We start from the raw sequence: 22,593 nt of genomic DNA, 5'->3' as shown, positions 1-22,593 counted from the left end.
TAATATAGATTAGATGACCTGCAACTTGGAAGTGGCTATTTGCCTGTTGCCTGCGAATGGAATTTAGAGAGATAAGCTAACTTGAATCCCTACCACAGCTTAGACACAAACATCTGCACTGTGGATGTATCATATAAATTGTAGAATGGCTTGGGTTGGAAGATACCTTAAAGATCATCTAGTTCCAGCCTCCCTGCCATGGGCACCTTTCACTAGATCAGGTTGCTCAAATGTGTAAATGTAGGTGAATCCTACCCTAAGTAAAACAAATATTTGCAAGTGATTAATGAATGTAAACTGACTGGAAGTAGGCTCCCAGATTTTTTTTTAGCAATTTGAATATAATTTCAAAACTAAATAGCATTAAACAAAGAGTCTTTTAAGAATTAACATTTTGATGTATATATTATTTTTGAGCCATTTGAGAAGGATGCATCTTTTACAGCCTTGAAGATAGTGTTTTTTCTATCCAAGACCAGACACATTTGCTATTGGGAAGTTAATCCCTATGTCCTTCAGCTACACTTTCTTCTGGAAGGACAAAAGTATTGCTATGACTGTACAACCCAGTTTGTTATGTGTCCAGGGGAGTGTCTTGTCACCTGCAGTCTGTTGTAAATATCAAATAATTAGGATAAACATGCCTAAATATTCTTTCTAGGGTGGTTGATCTGAATGGTCATTGTTACTTTTATTCCAAGTTGTTGTTAGTATTGAATGAAAATTTTAAAAGGCTAATGATGCTTTTAAAGGCCACATTTTTTTTTCTTGCTAACATGAGTTTCCTGAGCGTTTCCCTATTCAGGAGGTGCCTTATGAAACTTTAGCTAGCTGGTATATCTTCCTGTGTGGTAGACTGCCAAGAGTGATCATTCAGTAGCAGAGATTTATTTTTTTTTAACTTAGTTACTTAAAACAAGCATTTTGCTCTAAAGCTACTTTTTTTTTTTTTTTTTTCCTTTTACCCTACTGAATCTCTTAGGCTGCAACTGAAGATAAAGATTTACCATCTCATTATTTATTTTTATGTGAATATACTATTTTAGAAGACTTAAAAGTAATTTCTACTGAATGAGAGCTAAATTCTGCATTTAAGTACCATAGTTCATGGTAGAGTCTTAAATACATTTTTCTAAAGATTTCTGGTAAGTCTTTTATAGAACAGTTTCTTCTTGAGCTCATGATACTCAGAAATTATCAGTAGTCTATCAGAAACAGTCCAGAAACAATAATTGTTAATCTGAAAATGGCTTTAGACATACACTGTACAATAGGAGATTGAAAAACAGGGTAATTCATCTGACCTAAACAAATTTGTAAACTAGACAGAAGAGGTGTCAAGGATTTGCATGAACTATCTGTCAGATATAAACCAGAATTCTCTGTTGTTGCCTACTCACAGCCTGTAGCCATGCCACAGCCACAGCCAGGAGCAGAGCAGACGGTGGGGCACTGGGGGCAGCCCCAGCCCTGGTCATCTGGTACCTTCCTGGTGCAGGGGGGCTGTGGCCGGGCAGGGCAGGGCTGTGGGAAGCTGGAGACCAGCCCTGCTGTGGCATCACTAGGGCAGGGGCTGACAGCCCTAGGGGGCTGAAAAGGGGTCCTGGAACATGGGCAGGGTGGGGGGAACCCTAGGGGTCCAGGCAGGGACAGTCAGGGCTGGGAGTGCCCTCTGTGCCATGGCAAAAGCTAGCAAAGGCTTTCAAGGTTTTTTTCTAGTTATTACACTGAGGATGGACTTCTGTGGAAAAGCAGTAGAAAGTTTTATTTTTAAAAAGCACCTCAGATTTCAAGCTTTTTTTCATGAATTCCTATAGATTGCTTCAGTGTATGAAACTTATTTTCATTGCCATTGCAGTAAAGTCAAAATTAAGAAATCTCTTTTTAGAATATTGTTCAAAATCCAGTTTACATCGACTTTCACTAGATTTAATAAAAATTAATTTGATTCTCTCATTTTAATTCTCATAATCTTGGAGCCAGAAATCAGTGAGTTTCCTGAAACAGGGTTGCTGATCCACTGTGTAGTTACTGAATTTAGCATTTAACGTGATAAAAAGTTCTGGGTTGTGTGGTATCTGTAGGATGGCCTCCCTGAAGCAAAGATTTGTATATATTGTACCTGCTAGCCTTACCGAGTGCAGAAAAATGTTTCTATCCAAAAATCTAGATAGATGCTGTAAAAACATAACATCTAGTACAACAGGATGCAGACAGATTGTTGGTTTTTCATACTTGAACTTTTCTGCTTTTCAAGTCTCTGCTAAACAGGTATTCTTTATTCAGTATTTTTTTTAAGGGTTATTCTCCAATATTGGTACTTTTAAACGCAATCATTTTTTTCACCACTATTAACATATGGAAATGCTCTACACCTATTATAAACATTGCCAGTAAGAATTTTTAAGGAAATTCACTTTTCAATGTTACTGAGAGGCCTAAAACTCCAAAGAGCAGTTTCTGGAATATTGATCTTCAGCTTACATTATCCAAAACTAGAATATATTCAATGGTTTGATGTGACAGTTGGTAATAAAATGACAAGTAATTAACAGAAACATGATCTCTGAGCATGCTTCCATCCTTCCACACAAAAACAGAGTCATGTCACATTTTTTAATGAAAATTCTTATTTTTAGGCATCTCAGTTTTTGAGCATCCATCTTCAGAAAGTTAAAGGAATTATCTTCTTATCTTTGAGTGCTACCTAAATCAGCCCCTTGGTCCAAAGTGGCTTGTGGACCCACTGAGATTGTGCACAGACTCTCTCAGAATTTCCCAGCATTCAGTTTTCAGAATATGTGGTTCTAATATACTTGGGATGAAAATATTTCTATATCCACATTTTTTTAAAATCCTCAAGGGATTCTGAATTAACAAGTCATTTTGATTTTTTTCCACAAAATGGAACATGAGCGGGAGAAAAGAGCTTGCATATTTATGCTGATCTAAAACCAGAGGGGGAATTCTTAATATCTCCTGTAGCAATGCTCATGCTGCTCTGTATCCATGTTAAATTTCACTGCTTGAAAAGACATGACTGTGCACTAGCACCAGTCTGTCTCCCAAATATATATGATATAATTATTATATATAATTCTGTTAAGGTAATTTGTGGATATATGCATGTCATGGTGATGGAGCCCCGATTATGCCTTTAGCAACATTTGGTGTTCATGTCCATTGGAATGGAGTTGCTGATCTAGCTACAGGCAGCAGGAGAGTTGGCTTGGAAGTACCGTCATCATCATTAAAGCAAACAGGATTTGCTTTTTACATTATTTATTTAGTTTTGTGGAACAATATTTTATGATTTTTTTTTTAAAGTATCTAATGAGACTTGGAACAGAAAAATGGTCTCAGCAGATGTTTAGTGTCAGTGACTGAAATACTAAAAGTGTATTTTCAAAAACTTACACAGCAAGGCAACTGCAGTGTAAAGAGCCGCAGCACTCTTTACTGCCACTGGAAAAAGGTAAGAGACACTTTTTGTGCTGATGAGGTAGTTCGGCTCTTCTCTTCACAACTTATCCTATTTGCTGAAGTTACCAACCAGCATGCCAATTATCTGCATATTTCTGATATAAGCAATTTTCTGCTATAGGCAATGTGGACAGAGAGCTAATTTCACTAACCAACTAAGATTCACTGCTTCCACAATTTCTAGTCACTGCTGAGATGGGCTGGATTTTGAAGCGACCTTGAAATAAGATTTTTTTGCTCCTCACAAGTCCTCAGAATAAGCCAGTAGTTCTCTGCTTGAAACCACGATACACATTCACTCTCTTACACACCAAGTTGTGTATCTCAAAACACACACTTAAAAACCATATATTTTTCAACCCAAAGTATTACTGGCACTTCAGGAAGCAGAAATTCTAGTACCTCAGAGGCCTCATCTTTTATATCAAGGCAGTCTTAATGGCAGGAAAAAGCTGGTTTGAATTCCCTTAAGCATAGCATATAGGCAAAGCTTTCATTTTTACATCTTTCATTGCCTCTATCTGCAATAAACATATATCTTGCATAATCTTCAGAAAGCTTCACTATTTGAATTATTTTTGTATTTTCCACAGTTGTTTTCAGACTATATTGAGATGTTGACATATATAGGTCCATGTGTCGCTCTCATGGAGGCATTCTGCTGGGTTTCAGCTCAGTGAAGTTTCAAGTCATTCAAAATGTTTTCTGTTTCAGTAGTTCGTTCTGTTGAGTATTCAGATGAATTCTTCTCATATAAACATGTATGCAAGAGCTGGTCATGATCTATATCCAGATTATTATCTGATGGGGGGTGGAATGTTTCCAGTCTTGGCCTTTGAAACAGTAGGGACAGTGAAGGGCAGGTGGGTAGACTGTGCTGTCTTGTGGCAGTTCCCCTGTCTTTTATAAGCATCTCTAGTATGATTTTTGTGGATTGAAGTAGATCAAGGTGGCAAATAATTCTTTAATATTGCTGCTGTATGTACTACAAATTGGAATCTGGTTTTTGCCTTCCAAGTCTCCTAAAACCTCTGTAGTTTGTCCTAGGAGAGGTTGGATGTAACCATCATGACACTGAGGAGCTGCAGGCTCTCCTCATCACATAAACCAAAGCAACACCAGAATGCTCTTCTCCAACACTGTCAGTAAGCTCACCCCTAGCAGGGAACAGAATGGTGTGAGGCTAAGGCTGGTTGTAAAGTGAAAAACTCCATCCTGAATATTTGTCTGTAATGGTATCCTGGCACTTTTCAAAAAAGTAGGATATGTAAAATAAATGGAATGATAGTAAAAACAGCCTTAAAATGGTGAGGGAAACTTAATATCTGCAAAAACAAGAGGTTTTATATCTCTGAATCAGACTATGATGATACGCACAATATAAAGGAGAGTGAAGTAGGTGAAGCTATTACTCCCAATATCTCTATAAAAGCTGGTTGAGATCCTGCAGAACCGAGGGTGCTATCTAAAACTGATGAATTATGATACAAAGTGTTAAGTATGGATTAAATACTGTGCAATATTAATATTGGGATACAAAGAATGATAGCTAGATTAGTTGGTATGCAACCCCAAAATTGCTAAACTCGAGCAGTAGTATGTTATTCTAAAACTTCTTAATTTGGCACAGAATTCCTTACTGTTATGCTGTCTACATGAAAAAAAGATACTGTTAAAAGTATTAAAAACTCAGAATCTCTATTAAAAATTATGCTGCTTCAGTTAGTTTATTAACCTAGTATCTAGAGTGGATTAATTTGGACTGAAGACTTTTCTGTTTCTAAAATTTTTAGTGGCTTTCTAAGCAGAAGTATTGTAATCAAAAATACAATGTATGTCATTAACCTTATACTTATTTTACGCATGAAAATGAAGAAGGAGGTTCTTGAATATTTTGATAGGGTTTTCATTTTTTACCTACAGCTGTAATAACAGACTTTAGATACTGTAAAAGACATGTACAAAAAGGGAGCAATCTCTTCCCCATGTTCATGATTGATAGGAAAAGAATAATACATTTGAATTGCAACATAGGTGCATATTCAGGGTGAATATTGTGAAGAAAACTTTCTCCTGCTTGTGATAGTGAAAAATAGGCCACCTGCAGAGACTATGGAGTTGGTAGCATTGGAGGTTTTTTAAAAAGCTTTCTTAAACTGGGCTATAGCTCCCGAAGAAGGGAAAGGTGAAAAGGAGGTCACAAAATGCTCATGATGGCTGGGAACAGTTAATGGCCTTTAATTTCTGGCAGCTATTCAGTCTCTCCACAGTGTGGGAATGGATTTTTACACCTGCAGCCAGTAGTTAGCAATGGAACTAAGTTGCTGCCAGCAATTAGAGATTTTTGGCTGTTCCCTGTTAATCTAAATTCTCATCAACAGGAATTACAACTGCCTGTCGCTAAGTTGGGGGAGTTGCAGAGAAGCAAAATGATCAGAAGTTTATTGCACAAAAGAAGAAAGATTCCATAAGTCAGTCAAATTTGCAAAAAAGTGTGAGGAATAGTGAGTTAGACAAATTTCTGTAAAGAGTAACAAATATTTGATCCTGTTCTAGTCAGGGGAAGAGGCTCAGTAGCTGACCTTTGGGTGTCCTTTCTAACAGTTACGACTCTACTATCGTAATTCTGGATTTTGCTTATGGAGAGATGAAATCTATCCACAGCTGAAGCTTGATCCTCAGCCAAGGCATTTTTCTTCTCCTCACATACCTCTCTTCATCACCCTTTCGCACCATGCCTGCAGTGTATGGGGTGCAAAGGTGGACCTTACTGGCTGCAGACTGCCCGCCCTGCGTCTCCCATCCAACAGCCACTCAGTCAGCAGATTTTTGTGGGCCTTTTGTGGGACTGTAGACTTGCACAGCAGCTCTGCCCACAGCTTCTCATCACCTCCTTGCTCAGCAGAGCAGGGAACGTCACCCTAAAGCTAATGCTGCTCTAATCTTGCGTACAGTGCCATTCCTTCTAGTGTTTGGGTTGTTTCTTTTAATTAGAGTAAAATTATGACATGACATGGCATTGCATGAAAGGTGGAGGAAATTCAACCCATTTGCTCAAGCAGGTACCTCCCTTCAGCGCGCAGCTGGGGCCGGGGGTTCCCCATGGTGGGTAGCAGGGCAGGGCCTGGCAGCCTAGGTCTGTCCCACCATCCGAGCTGGGAGAGGGTGAGGGAACAGGCCCAGGCTTCCAGGCCCTGCCCTGGAGGGGGAACAGGCCAAGGCCAGGCCAGGATGTCAGCCCATGGGTTGACATCAGGATCAGACCCGATAGCAGAGCCAGGGCTAGACACAGCCCTGGGATGGCCGGGCAAGGCCTCTCTGCAGTGCTCTCTGAGAGTCTCTCCCCACAGACAGCAGAGAGAAGGGGCTGCCTTTGGCTGTGCTAACTCTGTCTTGGCCCTGAGCCCCACTGCCAGATCCCCAGGATGGAGGAATGTGCTCCAGGCCCTTACATCTCTTCACTTTTTTATCACGGTTGGGTTTACTACAGCATCCTGTAGAATAAGCTATTGCTTCATGTGTGACTGAGGGCTGTGCAGTAGGTAGATCCGAACATGCCAGATTTATATGTATCAAAACATGCCAAATTGTGCAAAGACAAACTTCTGTCCAGGCTCATTTATTCAGTGCCTTTTATGCAATAGTATCTATTTGAAGTCTTCTGCCTCTGACTGCCCTGCAGGTATGTACAACTTCTAATTTGATACTTTATGCAGTAGGTTAAAAATCTGCTTCTTTATAATAAGTAGTTTTCAGAGACCATACTAATTCAGAAGGTAATCATTTAAGCCACTTACCCCGTGAGAAGCTGAAGATATATTTAATGTATGCTTTACTGTGACAGAAGATTGCTTATTTGTCATCAGAGAGGTATTGTGATATCTTAAATCTTTATGTGGCTCACTAGTGAAGAAAGCACTCCAATATGCATTGGATTTTGAACATAGTATATACTTATACCAGAACTAAAAAGTGGCATTCTTGAGAATGTGTTATACTCAGTGTCTTCATTTAGTTCAATGGTGATTTGAATGTGTATTTTTATTTTTGTTTTTAGTAGCTAAGGATGTCAACATTTTTTTTGATGAGTTAGAAGGTGTGAACAGCCCTTCCAAGGATGATGACTCCCTGCTTCACCATGGTAACTTGACCAGTACTTCTGATGATGCCAGCAGGTTGGAAGTTGTGGGAGAGGTAAGAACACACAGAATTATTAATATGATAATTATTCATGCCCATTATAAAAAGGGAATACATGTAATTTGATTTAAAATCTCATTCTCTGCAAGTCAACTAGTGTCTGACCTTTCCCATGAGGACTGGTTTTCTATTCTAAGATTATAATGCTAAAATATAAAATATCCCAAGTTAAAAGGTTTTATTGATTTCATGCAGCCCCGGTGAAAAGTCTGTACAGGTCTTTGTTGTCTGCTTGTTTTCTGAACCATCCAAATCTAATGCTTCACTGCTTCTGAAAATAATGGAGAAGTTTTCCCTGTATTAATTCTTTGGGGGGGAAGGAGAGAGGAGAAGAATTTATCATAAATCTCTCATAAGAAGCATTGGGTATCAGGTATGTGACACATTCCATTCCAGTGAAGAACAAGTGACCTGATGGTGCATAATGGTGATTCAGAGAGCATATCAAGGAGGAATCATTTAGCACATAGTCCCTTTTAAATTATGTTTTAAAGCAGGCAAAGCATCATGAACCCATGATGAAAATTTGGGCCAAAATTCCTTTTTGTGTCTTTTATGTAGAAAGGAACATGATACCCTTTAACTTTGCCTCCAACTGCCCTACAAGCCATGGATGTTAGGGCTATCGCCTTAGGGAGTAAAGAGGAGAGACCAGGGACTTGTCTCCTTTCCCTCAGCTCAGGAATGCGGCTGCATCCAGACTACTTACTGAAGTGATCTGATGTTACCTGCAAGCTGTGCCTGAGGATTTTTTGGCAGAGGGCTGACTGGCATAGATCAGAACTGACAGGGACCATAGTAACAATTAAAAAGCAGTGCTGAAGCTCTGGCCCTGACCCTGCTTTGTTTACTAGTTTAGATAAAGTTTAGACAATATACAGATTATGTCTTTTTCAGGAAATAGAGGGTTTTGTGGTGCAAGTTCTTTTGTGAAACACTGCTGAGGAGAGAGTCAGAGATTTTCCTTGTGCTAGAAATTCAGCCCATAGAGAGCTGCACTCCTAGAATGTTTAGACAGATAATTAAAGCAACAAAATTCAGGGCACTCAGGGATATGTTTGACCTCGCTCACAATTTCATCTTCTCCTTCACTCATTGCTCTTCCCATACAAATTACAAAGGGCCCTTTTTGCCTGCTTGCACTGTAATAGGTTAATCTGACATGATATTCCTGTGTTACATTTTGGGTTCATGTACCATATGGTCTTTAACAAAAGAGCACAGGTGGATGGCTCGTGATCTTTGCAAATTGGAGAGGAAAAATTAACAGAAAATGGTGAGAAGGACAGAGGATGATATAGAGCAACATATGCTGCTGTTAATTTAACAATACAGCAAAAAACAATACTGCAAAACCTTTTTTTCCTCTTTAATGTATTTGTTGTTTTTTAAAGGGAAAGGGAAAATGTCTGAGGAATATTTTCCTAGTTGAACAGATTATCTTCTTTTTTTTGCGTAACCTTAGTTCGAGGAAAATAGCAATTTAAGTCATGTTATATGTATAAGAGGGGAAAAGAACAGAAAATTAAAAATCTTAATGGGAGCTGAGGGATGCTGTAGCCTACAAAAAAAGTTTCAAGGATTTGGCCCCTGCTTAATTCCAGAAAGAAAAGATACACTGTTTAGATGTTGTACAGTTTGTATGGATAAATATGGGAGCACAATTGTATGGTGGTGGGATGAACTCTGAAGCTTCAAGCTTCCTTTCAGTCTTTCAGTTTAGTTTAGTAACTAAGAGAGCCTGTAGATCCCCCTTAATATCATCAGGACAGGGGATCTGGCACCAATGAAAGTCCCTCTGAATGCACAGATGTTTGTTTGGTTCAGTTTTGAAGCTAACATTGCAGCAAAATAATTTAATATGTTTTCTGGCTGAATTCATTAAAAAGAACTTACAATCAAAAAAATTTACAAGGACATGCCAAAGGCTTCTTATCATTTTTGTTTAGCTGACAAGTTGAGATATTGTTTGCCTCAACTCTTAGTTATTTGTGCTCAACCAGAAGATCCAGTGAAGACTTTACGGATGAAGCATTATCAACAGTTCCTTAATAGATGCAGGGCCAGATTGGGATTCAGCTTGTCCTTTGGCTAAAGATGTTTTTTCTTCTTTGTTTTATGTTTCATTCAAACACAGCTACAGTTTGAGCAAATTGAAAATCGTGTGCATTGATTGAAATACTTTTTACATATACCAATATAATAATTAGGTATACACTTTATAGTTTAAATCCAGGGACATATTATCACTAAAATATTGTATTACTTCCACTGAAGTTTCATTTTCTGAGAACTGTAGTAGCAGCAAAAAGAAGGTAAAAATTAAAGGAAAAATTGTTTAGGATCTGTATGGTGGGTATGCATCCACTCTGTCTCTCTTGCTATGGAGTAATAAATCAGTCTTCTTTATCCAAACAAGGGAAAGTGATGGAGCTAGGACAAAAGTTGACTTCTACTTAAATGAGTTTATATGGCCTATTCTTGACATTCCAGCTAATGTAGATAGTTTTGAAATTTAAAATTGTAAGAGTCACTCCTACAGTCTTCACTTTAAGCATCAAACTCTTGATATTTGGGGGGACAGTGTTATTAACATTGCACAGAATAGAGTTTCTTTTAACAATTGCTTTTATAAATTAGAACTTGCACTGAAGATTATGGCAGAAAAAAGGTATTCATATTGCAAAATAAGAATTCTGATGTTCTTTATGGCACTTATGATAGCTTGTGCAATTTCAGCTCAGTTTTCTTGTGTGCATTTACCAGAATACAAGCTAACTGCATAGTTTTTTCCCACCAAATCCCTGTCATCTTCAGTGATCAGGATGGATATAGAAAGATTATCTAAGCTTTCAGAGAAAACTACAAACCTGTTACTTCCTAACCTTTGAGCACTTGATTTTGCAGACTAGATGATTTCATTTTTAGAAAAGATCCATGTAATTAAATGTATTATGGTGTCAAGAATATACAAACCAGTGAATATACATGGAAAAATAAAGTTGCAGCTTCCACAAAATATAATCTAAATGGGCGAAAGGATATTAAGAAAAAAGTTCTTTGATTAGAATGGTGCCTTAAAAACTGGGTGGTTCTGGGTTCCTCTTTTTCTGCATAAGTTCATAAGTTATCACTGTTAGTGGTGCAGGTATTAACCCCCTTCACCAGCTGTGAAGTTGCATGCAGGGAACTCTTAATTTCAACTAGCCACAAACAACAGGAAAAGACAATCTCTTTCGAATTCAAAGATCCTATCTTCATTGAGCATCCATACTGATAATAACCAGGAAACAAAATAATTAGGAATGAAGAAAGAATCTAATCTGTCATTAAATTAGTAAACAGTGGAGTCCCTTCTGATGTATTTTTTTAAAGACCTGCAGGTAAAGTTTCAAATTTCCTTGATTTCCCTAACTGCACTTTCGTTTAAACGTTCCATTTAACGTCTCTATAGCTGTTAGGGTTACAAATCCTCTCATTTAGATAAGCCATTTAGCCTAAAGCTGTCATAACATGTATGTATGTATGAGTCATATGTCTGTGAATGCTGATGACTTCCAATTGTGGGTCTAAGAATATGAAAACTACTGCATTCCTTGGAAGAGAATTCCCAATTATACAAGTTCAGATATGCCTATTACAAATAAAGCTGCAAAGATAGCCAGAAATGCTAAACTTATTGCTAGAGTGAAGTCTTCCCTGTTCTTCCACTTTCTTCTGGCATCCTTTTGCAGATGAAGGAATGGGGAGCTGACATACATGACTAAACCACTTTCCCACCAAAAACTGCAGTCAGACCTGGATCTAGACATATTTTTTTAATTAGTTTAAGAAAACTAAATTTTGAAGCTATAACACAGGGAAAGGAGATGAAATGTCTGGACAAGGGTCACCAAAGTTCAAGGTAGGAGAAAAGTCTCTGTCTAGAATAGTCTGGAATACTGTGGACAATGCAAAAGCCCTGCAACTGCTATTTCCTGACACTGCTGGGTCAGCCCTCACTGTCTCCATATCGTGTTAGATCCTCAGTTCTTGTAAGTCTAGGCTCAGTCTATTAAGCCTCATTACAGGCTATAACAGAGGGCAACAGAAAGGGTTCCTTCTCACAGACCATACCAGTCTAGTAGGGTTTATCAGTCTGGAGTTGACATACTGTGTTCCTAAAATGAAAAGGACCTCTGAGTACGGATAAGGGTGTCCAAGCTGCTCTTCTGAGCAAAAAATTACAATACTGTAGTAAGTGTTTCACAAGTCCAAGAGAAAGTAGTTGTCTTAGGAAGGCATATTTATAGAGGAATAAATCCTACAAGTCAAATAACTTGGCTAAATCTCATAGACTTTCTTTAATATAAGGTTCTACATGCACTGATAAGTCAGTGTAGGGCAAACCAGTTTTCTTCAGAGAAAGATGAAGCATAAGAAGCATAAAGGCCAAATCTGTTTTTCCAGTGGGGTCACTACTGCACTCAGAGAAAGACACATTCCTTGTGGTACTCTCTGGATGGATCTGCGCTAACATTTTAGTTTAGATCAGGAGTGTACATTTGAAGTGAATCTCTCAATTGCCCCTGCCCATGCTTTGTTTGCATTCCAGAGCAGTGTTGGACTTTAAAAGTGGATTCCTTCTGGATACAAACAAATTATGAGATGTACTCCAGTGAGTCTTCTGGACCAGACTAGAGGGGGCCCAAAGTAGGCCCTCAAGCCTGCATAGTGTGGACAGCAGATCCTCAGCACAGATTGTTTTGCTTTACAGATCCTTTCCTATTTCACTGCTTTACTTGCTAAAATAGACATAGTGACTCTGGGACCTACAGAACAGGAAGGATGGCTCATCAGGAGGCTTAGAAATCAGAGCAGGACCACCAAGCTGACCCACTAAATCTCTAAATCTCCTACTGCATCCTTTCTTTATTCAAATAACCTTAAATAGCCTTTTGAGTTTTGTTACATCTTCTCAACATAGGTTTTTTTATGGAAAAAAATAAACTGTGCTTCCTGAGCTGTTTTCATATTTAATGCTCTGTGAAAAATACTTCTGATATCTTGATAATATCATTTGTCAGCATGATATGCGGTATAGATATAAATGGTTTGTTACTGTTATTTCCTTAGGGCTTAAATCTTTTTTCTTGCTTTCTTTTTCAGTTCAAAGAACTGTTTCACTATATCAAGTCTGCATTAAGCTGTGTCAGGAGTCAGGCACTGTAATAGAAGAATCTTAGAAAAATTCCCCTTTCTGCCTTCAGTAAACTGAATGTACCAAGGGGATGGGACATTTGGGATGCTTTCATTGTTTTTTCCATTTAATCAAAATGCCTGCTGAAAGTCAGGAAGATAGCTTACACTAAACTCTTTGAATGGGAATATTGGGTGCTTTTTTGTCTGTAAGGTTAATTTTTCCTATTACTATGATCACTTTTTGTGATTAAAATTCAGCAGCAGTCCTCCTATGTAGAAAATATTTTGAAAATTCTCTACTTTTCCCAGATGTGAAGGGCAAAATACTCATTTTCTTGAGAGATTTGATCCTATTTTATAGGGCATGACTATTTCTGGCAGTAATGGTTGAGCAAATTCTGGAAAAACAGAAAGAAATTAGCCTAAACCTCCCTTCAGCTTGGGGCTGGACTGATCTTGAGGTCCCTAAAGGTCCCTGTCCATTATACTGCTCTGAGGGATTGCTGTTTGTTCCCATATATGATTTACAGTGTACATTTTTTGTACAAAACACTCCAACTTGCAAACTGCCACAAATTTCAACTTGTCTGAAAGTGAAAGCTTAACCCCTGGTCAGGATTTGTACTATGTGGAAGTAGTGTTAAATTGTGAGGAGGATCTGTAGAGAGTTTCATCTCGTGAATTTCTGGAAAAAGACCAGCAGTTTGGTCTTTTATCTCTCAGGAGAGGGACCTGCTTGACCTCTTATTAACGGTGAAATCAAGTTGTTTCTTTCTGTCAGAGCAAACATTTGAGCAGGTATGTTCTTTGCAGGAAATAGCCAAGAAACAGTATTTGTTACATTTACGTACTGCTAGACCAAACACCAGGAACTATTTTCAAAGAAATCCAATGGGTTTCCTCAGCTGTTCCTTAAGAAAATAATATTTTGTAGTTAGTCTGATCAGGCATGGCGAGGTAGGTACAGAACCTTCATATTGTTGTCTGTGTCCTGTGAGACAGAGGTACTAGAGCCATCGCAAAGCAATGAGAATCTCTCCACCAGGTTTCAGTTTTTCTCACTGCAGTAAATGCTCATGTCATTGTTTATTCTTCTCACATGTACAAAGACATTCTACCATACTAAGTTCTTAATTTAAAATTTGCGCTTCACTAACACTATTCTCTGCTTTATTTTATATGTAAGAAGTTATTCCTAATTTTATGGAGGGGGGTGGGGGGGGAAAGTTGGCTTGTGTTCTCTATTCTCTCCTATCCCATGCCTATATGATCAAACTCCTGCTAAGAAGGCCTCCTGGTTTTGAGGTGGGGAAGTCTGTACTAGTTTCAGACGACCTCAGGGGCACTGTATGTAAAGCACCTAAAAACATGAACAGCTTGTTCCAATTCCTTATCTTTCCTGTTGAGTATTACTGAAAACTGATGATGCAAACAGCAACGTAGCAATTACCAAGGCAAAATTAACATTACTGAAATGTTTGGCTTTCTCTTTACAGGAAGTACCTGATAAGAACAAAACCAATGGACTATATTTTAGAGATGGAAAATGTCGGATTGACTACATCCTGGTGTATAGAAAATCCAATCCGCAGACAGAAAAGAGGGAAGTATTTGAGAGAAATATCAGAGCAGAAGGACTTCAAATGGAAAAAGAGGTAAGAGAGCTTCCTTGAAAAAAACTTTCAACATTTAAAGCCGTGTAGAGTCTGAGGGTATAAGTTTTGTTTACTTTGAAACCCCTTTACTCTGTTGTAACAGTGGAAAAATGCTTTTAAGAATACCTAAATATAGGCTCTTTACTGCCATAGCAGTGGGAAATCGTAGCCCAAAGAAAAATCAGATGCATGCATTGAAGGCCAAAACAGGCCCTTACAGTCATCTTTTTCAACCTTATGCACAAGTAGGCCACAGAATTTCATCCACTGTGCTGTGCAATAGAGAAAACAAGTGCTGGGTTTGGATGGCCTAAATTCTACAGAGTGCAGTCGACATTTCCTTTTAGCTGCCTGCTCCACTCTTTGCTGAGGCTCTTGGTACTCTTTCCAGAGACCTAACTAGACCCCTGCCTTCCTTTTCCTGTCAGCTTAGGCATAGGGATTTGAGTGGTATTTTGGTAGTTTGAAAACAGCCTGAAGTCTCTCCTTCTGTCTTAATCCTAAACATTAAAATAGTTGGACAGTACATATGAATCATTTATACCAATGTTATTTCCAACAAAATGTCCTAAAACAGTAAATCTGTTCTGGGCAAGAGTGCAAAAATTAACGTAAAGTGTCTAAAAATGTATTTATGTGATATGTAGCGGGAGCAAGGCTTAAAGAGACCATCTCTCTTGCCTAGGCTATGTTCCTTCTTAAACTTTCACAAGTGTGCTTAAACAGGGCTTAAATCTCACCTCTGTGCAGAATAGATATTGCTGAACATTTAGTTTTACTTATGCTTGATCAACTCACACTCATGGTAATATGCATTGTCATGCTGCCACTGATGGAAACGGTAGAGGGATTTTCAGGTTACAGGCTTTGGTCAATTATGTAGGTGCTGTACATTATCTCCCTTTCACTGAATTCCTGGTATGTGTGTAGATATTCTGCCTGTGTACTTGAAAGGCACACTTCTTTGGAGAACACTGGGGAGGAAAACGTAGAAGATGTTTCTCTCCAGAATAATGAAAATGTTTCCTTTCTTTACATGTTTTTGAATGAACATGGGTACTGGTGGATGTAAGTGTATAAGAGTATATCACTGGTTACATCAGCCAGTTACCATAAACTATTCCTTCAAATAACCTGAAAGATAACATCTTTAGTGCTGCAGCAGTTGATAGATGTTTTCAGTGACAGCCATTGTTCATTTATTACATGATTCCTGTAAACATACCACTGTCTGTAGGAGTTGTAACCCAACATCCAAGAACATGAGTGTGTTGCTGCAGCTGTTCAGCTTCACATCCTAGAATTCTGCCCTGCTTCCACCAGAAGAGATGCTGAAGAAGTCTCTGAAGTTTGGGCAGGGTAGGAAATGAATGTGGAATTAATCCTCTCTATTGATACATCTGCCCAGTGGTTTCGAACCAATCTTTTCCTACTTCGTGATTTTTGCAGATTTATTACTGTGCTAAAGTCAGCAGTGAAAGCTATGAAATCACTTTATATCTTAAATATTATGAAACTTATTGCAACATTCTGCACAGAAAACTTTTCAAATTGATGATTTAAGTGCTTACTATAGAATTTTCTTGTGGCTTTCAAGTCCATTTATTTGGACTTTGCTGCTTAGACTGCATGAATGTTCTGCCAATTTGATTATTCATTCCAGTTTCTATTATGATACTGACATGCAGTTTTATTTCTTATTAATCTCATTTGGCCTTGGTGTGACTTCTTGCCAGCATCAGTAATTGCACATTTTCTAAACTCAGAATGATCAAAATGAGGTTGTGTTACATGACTCAGGCTAATGTTTTTAAAATCTAGGGTAGCAATCTTTTTTAACATATGACTCTGACCTAAAATTAAACCCTAGCATGTATATTTTATGATCATGTTAGTTTCTAAATTGAATTATAATCCTGAAGGAAATAAGTACATTCTTGGTACACTCCCTCCCCCTCCCTGCAGAGTAGCAACTCTACTGCATAACACTTAGGTTTAAACTGAGTGGTGTGATCGGTTAATGACTAGATTATTTCTTATTATTTTTACTTCTCCTTTTGGTGAGACTACACATCATTCTGAGTTTCAGTTCTGGAAGATTTTAACAGCAGGTCTGTTTTCTAGTTGTATATATATAATATCTTGCTTCCACTGGGAAAAGTTTGCTCCTGGATAAAACGAGAGAATTGGCTGCGGCTTTGGCCACAGAACTTATACAGAGGCAACAGGCTGTAACTGTTGGACTGAAAGAAACTTCTTACCTTCCATGAATTTTGTGTGGTTGTTGGTTCATTCTCCTTTGACTACTGGCTGTTCATATATTGACATTCAATTGTATTAGTCGTGTCTTTTTAATGTGAAATCGGTGGCAGAAAGGAAAACTTACAGAGCTGTTCACACTGCAGTTTCAAAACCATATTCCTCAGTAATACTGCAGAGAGAGAAAAAGGCACTGCAGTGGCTCGCTGCCAAGTGTAGCACAGCAAAATACCCAGGAAGTGGTGAGTGCAGGGAGCGAAGTGTTCACTTAACATGAAATGAGAAAGCGAATCTGAAATGAATTCATAAATGTTGAGATAACTTCAGGCACAATGTCAGGATCATGTAGCTGAGAAAGGTCTGAACGGGTATATGTTTCTGACTCTAGAAAAAGGTGATAACATTTTGCAGGTATTCCCCAGCGAATTCACACTCACGTTCTTCAGCTATGCCACACCACTCTCCCATGGAAGTTCTCCCAAATTTGGTGCTCTGTCTATCCAGTAGTAAACAATGAGGGGATTCCAGACCAAGGAACACTTGGTACTACTGTCCACATTCTGAGGGTATGTTTCATATTTATCCAAATACAAGATAAACCTGAGACTAAGATCAGCCCACCAACACTCAGAAAAAGGTAACTTATGATCACTTTTATGTAAAGAGAAAAAACAGATAGTGTCTGTTGTTCCAAATATAGTGTTCATCCCTCTGGGACAGTAAAAACCCAGCATTTTGTTAGAAAACCTGTCTTTTCAAGAGAGAATGAAGAGTCAGAATTACAGCCTGTGTATGAATGTCAGCCTGTGGTATTTTTCACAAAAAATAAAGATTTATATATTCAATCTCTTGGCCAAAATCCAGCTAAATTCCCTTATCCCAAATTATTCCTGCAGCTTCAATTAATGTATTTTAATCCCTGTCCTAAAAGGGCATGTAGAACTAAGTTGCTGTAAACAGTAACTACACTGTGCTGGTACATGGATACGGTATTACAGACATCTTTCAGTAAGGTACTTTAACTTATACTACTTTAATAGAAGCATGCACAGAGGTAGCCAGCATGAAGCAGCTAACGTACATAACTTGTTCACTTGCAACCCATTTAAGCTGGACTGTAATGCAGTGCAAATGTAGGGTAGAGGTAAGGTAGTTCAGAGAAATCTGGATGAACAAACACAGAGCACCCTTGGATTTGTAATTTGTAAAAGAGAAGAAGAAGGTATTCTTAGATTTAAGTAAATACTGTGTGACCATAATGAATCTGATGTTGGGTAGGATCTGGTCATGTAGCCCTAGGAATAGACTACATTTAGTTTGAACTTGGCATGGGTTTTGGGGGTTTTTTGCTTCTTATGACTGCATTAACCTAATTCATACAGAGTATTTCTACTACTAAATGTGCTTGATACATTTTGCTTGATGATTGTGTGAAAGTTTTTAATTTGTAAGTTGATTTGATACAGTATATCTGAAAAGGCATTTGACATGCCAGTAGAAATTGGTAGATAGAAATGTAGTAAAGGGGAACTAATCACGTAAGTAGTGAAAGTAGTATTCAGGCCCTTTATTTTATATATTTTGCATATTTATGTATAGTAATGTTTCAGTATAAAAGCAATGAGTTGCTTTAAAGCAGTAACATCCCTTACTGCCTTAGAAAGCAGGTCTTCTCACAGCTACTGCATGTGGAATATGTTTCAGGAACTAGTTTCAGTTATTTTAAAATAATCAATCAATCCATTTGAGCTTCTGCCCACACACTGATCTTTGCATCTCCCAGATAAAAGTGTAGTGTAGTGTACTGGTCCAGTTTTCAGGAACTATCTAAATTGTGTGAGTTTTGTGTTACATGCCCGATTAAAAATTTAAACATTGCCACCATAAGTGTCAAGCTGTCACCAGGGCATCTCTAATTGCATTTGCTCCATGCCTCAAGCAGCAGCTGACATTTCTGGGACAACATCTGGCAGTTGATACGCAGCTGGTGTATACAATAGGCAGTAGAAATATACAATAAGTGTTCTCTGGAGAAAACCCAGAACGATAGGGGGAAAAAGCACAGTATAAGCTTCACTTTTATTTTATGAACAAGTATCTACTAGCAGGTATAATCTTAGTCTGAAAATTATGTTAATCTAAATCTGAAAGTTATGTTTAGAGATCTATTTCAGTAGTTGATGCAATATAAGAGCAGGATACTATTATTTCATGATTTTTCAAGTTTGCAAGCAGATGTAGATAAGTTCATGGCAAGGTATTAGGAGTTCTACACAGCAATTTTTCTTTATGTGGCTGTAACTTTGCACTAATGGCACAGGACTTCAGAGGCTAGAAACATGTATTCAGTAAGAGACTGGTATTTAGCAGCAACTTGGAGCCTGGTTTAAATTGATGAAAGTTGAGAGAAATTACAGATGACAGAAAGAGCACACACTATAGTATCTCTGTGACTCTTAGCTCATCCCTGAGTGTAAAACCAAAATAGACTTATGACCATGTCAAAGTGAGGTAAAAGTTAGAAATAAAGAATAAGTATGAGAAAAACAAGAACTTCAAAGACTGAAACCTTAAATATAGTTGTGCTCAGAAAGTGAAGATGTGAAAGACACATTATAATCCACAGCTATTGCTCCTGAGCATAGCCAAATATTATCATCTACTACTTGTTGTTGTTGTTGTTGTTAGTACTGCAGAGCCAAAACAGTTATGTGAGACTGATCTGCTTTTTTCTGGTTTGTGTGTCATCACTGCAATTATTCATGAGACTTCTGTTACATAAGCATTATTGCTGATTGTGATTCATGGGCAGAAAAGAATTAAGCTGACTTCCATACCCCAAGTGGCATTTGTAGATCTGAGTGAGGAAAGGTGTTTTATAAACTTAGTTTATGTAATCTGGTTCTCTGAGAAGCAGTGCACAATAAAATCTCAGTGCCTTTAGAGTTGACTCTAAGTTTCTTTTTCAGTTATCCCTTCAATTTATTCAGCTATTGAAAGAACAATAACTTGTTTGCAATTTATTGCTGCTATAGATGTTTATTTACTCAACCAGGCATACAGTTTATAACAGAGTACTCAGCCTGTGTCCCACTATTTGCAGCTTGTCAGGACAGTTTGTGTGGCGACCAGGAGCAAGCTGCAGGTCAGCTGGGGAATCTTTTTCTTGCTGCTAGTTCTCCTTTGATGCTTCTATACCTTCCCTGTCATGTTGAGCTTACTCTGCACGTACCAAAACCCCCTATCCACTGGAGAAAAAGGTGGCTAGGGAAGCTTCCACCACCAAAATTGCATCTGCTGTCCTCTGAGCTTTTTTTTACAGAGGGAAAGATAACTGTGAGCATGCACTGTGTGAGATATGTGCTAGGAAGCACCAGGGCAACTGTGCGTGTGATGATCATCCATACTGTGCAGGCATGGTAGGTCACATGGAAGATGTCACCTATGGCTAACAGGCTTCCCTTTAGGACAAACTGGCATTTGGACAAAACTAGGCCTTCTTAGTCTTTGGAGAAGATCAAATGTTGTATGGGGTTTGCATGGCAAGGTTTTGGTAGTGGGGGGAGCTACAGAGGTGGGCTTCTGTGAGAAGCTGCTAGAAGTTTCCCCTGTGTCCAATAAAGACAATGCCAGCCAGCTCCAAGATGGACCCACCGCTGGCCTATCAGCAACAGTGGTAGCACCTCTGTGATGATGTATTTAAGAAGGGAAAAAACCTGCTGCATAACAGCAGCCACAAGAGAGGAGTGAGAATATGTGAGAGAAACAACTATGAAGACACCAAGGTCAGTGAAGAAGGAGGGGGAGGAGATGCCCCAGGCACCAGAGCAGAGATTCCCCTGCAGCTCATGGTGAAGACTATGGTGAGGCAGGCTCTCCCCCTGCAGCCCAGGGAAGTCCACAGTGGAGCAGATATCCACTGCAGCCTGTGGAGGACCCCGCGCTGGAGCAGGTGGATGCCCAAAGGAGACTGTGACCCCATGGAGAGCCTGCACTGGAGCAGACTCCTGGCAGGACCTGTGGACTCATGGAGAGACGAGCCCACACTGGAGATTTGCTGGCAGGACTTGTGGCCCCTCAGGGGACCCACACTGGAGCAGTCTGTTCCTGAAAGACTGCACCGTGTGGAAAGGACCCACATTGGAGCAGTTCATGAAGAACTGTAGCCCGTGGTAAGGACTCATGTTGGAGAAATTCATGGAGGACTGTCTCCCATGGGAGGGACCCCACACTGGAGCAGGGGAAGAAATTGAGGAGGAAGGAGCAGCAGAGACATGATAAACTGACTGCAACCCCATACCCTGTCCCCCTGAGCCACTGGTGGGAAGGAGCTGGAGAAAATCAGGAATGAAGTTGAGCCTGGGAAGAAGGGAGGGGTGGGGGGGAAGGTGTTTCTAAGATTTGGTTTTATTTCTCATTACCCTACTCTGATTTGATTGGTAATAAATTAAACTAATTTCCCCAAGTTGAGTCTGTTTTGCCCGTGATGGTAATCGGTGGGTGATCTCCCTGTCCTTATCTCGACCCATGAGCCTTTCATTATATTTTCTCTTCCCCGTCCAGTTGAGGAGAGAGAGTGATAGAGCAGCTTTGGTGGGCACCTGGCGTCCAGCCAGAGTCAACCCACCACAGGTATAGTTTGATGTTAATCTACTACTGTAACTACAATATCAAGCATTCAGTAGCTTTCATGCACTCTAGTAAGTTGTTTCAGTCTCTCACTTTTCTGATCCTACTATTCAATATGTAAATATCTACAGCTAATGAACTTACAGTACAAATTATGCAAGCCTGCAGGAGCTGTGGTTTCACGAACAGCATAATATCCCATTATTAGCAGGTGCAGTTTGTTATTGAATGTTTAGGTACTATGTCTGATTGCATCCACAAATCATGGATGGAGACATCAAAGTGACATAAACTATGCCTGCAAAAAGGGAACAAGACTGAAATGCAAGACCACCACATGCGTTATAAGTGAAAGTGCTTCCAGCTATTTAATTTAAACCATTGGGCTGTTCATTTCATCCAAATTCAGCCAGAGCAAGTTAGAAACAGACTGGTCTTCCAAAGATTTATTGTTAGTTCATTATCTAATGCAAATAGCAAGTGGTGTCTCTTTTCACCAGTGTTTTACAGAAAAATGTATGGGTACAAACAGAACAATGTCCTTTTTCAGAGAGTGCTCTGTACCAAAAAGCATTGTCACTAAACAATGGAGGAGTTTCCAGCTGCCTGGGCTTCTGGGAGAAAATGTTTTAGATTTCAGATACTATGTCCACTGTACAGCACAGTGGCAATTTAGAAGAGAAATTTGGGGAGGTACATGGAAGTCTGGATGAGTCTGAACTCAAATTTCAGTGTGCAGTTTTAAAAAGTAACTTTTTCAGTTCTCTGAGGGAGCCCAGAAATTAATGTTTTTGAGTTGACAAATGCCAGCCTTTAACAGGACTTTGTAACGCTGGTAAACTAAGGAACTGTTGTGGAAAAAGTTACATTTGAAAAAAGTATGGCTTTTTCATGGAGATAATACAGAAAACATATAGATAACTGAAAAGGGATAAAAAGGTCCCTGAGAAACTTCTTTTCCTTCAGGAATGTTGAGTAGGATTTTCTGGTTGAAGAGTTTCCTGTCATCAGTCTTCACAAATCAGAATGTCAAAAACCTTTTGAAAGACACCAGGCTCACAGAAAAAAACAGACAGGCAATAGATTAAAAAAACCAATGAAGGTTACATATGAGATGTCCCCTATATGTCAAAAGTCACCTTTCCCTTTCCAATAATTGGTCTTAAACTACAATTATTTTTGAGAT

The 22,593-nt window shown here is 38.9% G+C and overlaps 1 protein-coding gene across 4 annotated transcripts in view; it reads left to right on the top strand.

The window, feature by feature from the left end:
- The window catches only part of ANO4 (anoctamin 4), a 221,530-nt gene that overhangs the window by 95,687 nt on the left and 103,250 nt on the right, over window positions 1-22,593 (top strand). For 3 of the 4 annotated variants that reach the window (XM_074826958.1, XM_074826957.1, XM_074826956.1), the window contains 2 exons: window positions 7,541-7,677; window positions 14,361-14,519. In XM_074826958.1, coding sequence (XP_074683059.1) covers window positions 7,541-7,677; window positions 14,361-14,519 — 296 coding nt within the window. The remainder of the gene's footprint in view (window positions 1-7,540; window positions 7,678-14,360; window positions 14,520-22,593) is intronic. The other variant, XM_074826959.1, reaches the window with a different exon arrangement.

Source organism: Strix aluco, chromosome 5 (genome assembly GCF_031877795.1).
Source record: "Strix aluco isolate bStrAlu1 chromosome 5, bStrAlu1.hap1, whole genome shotgun sequence".
Lineage (NCBI taxonomy): Eukaryota > Metazoa > Chordata > Aves > Strigiformes > Strigidae > Strix > Strix aluco.
This window is presented reverse-complemented; position numbering and strand designations above follow the sequence as displayed.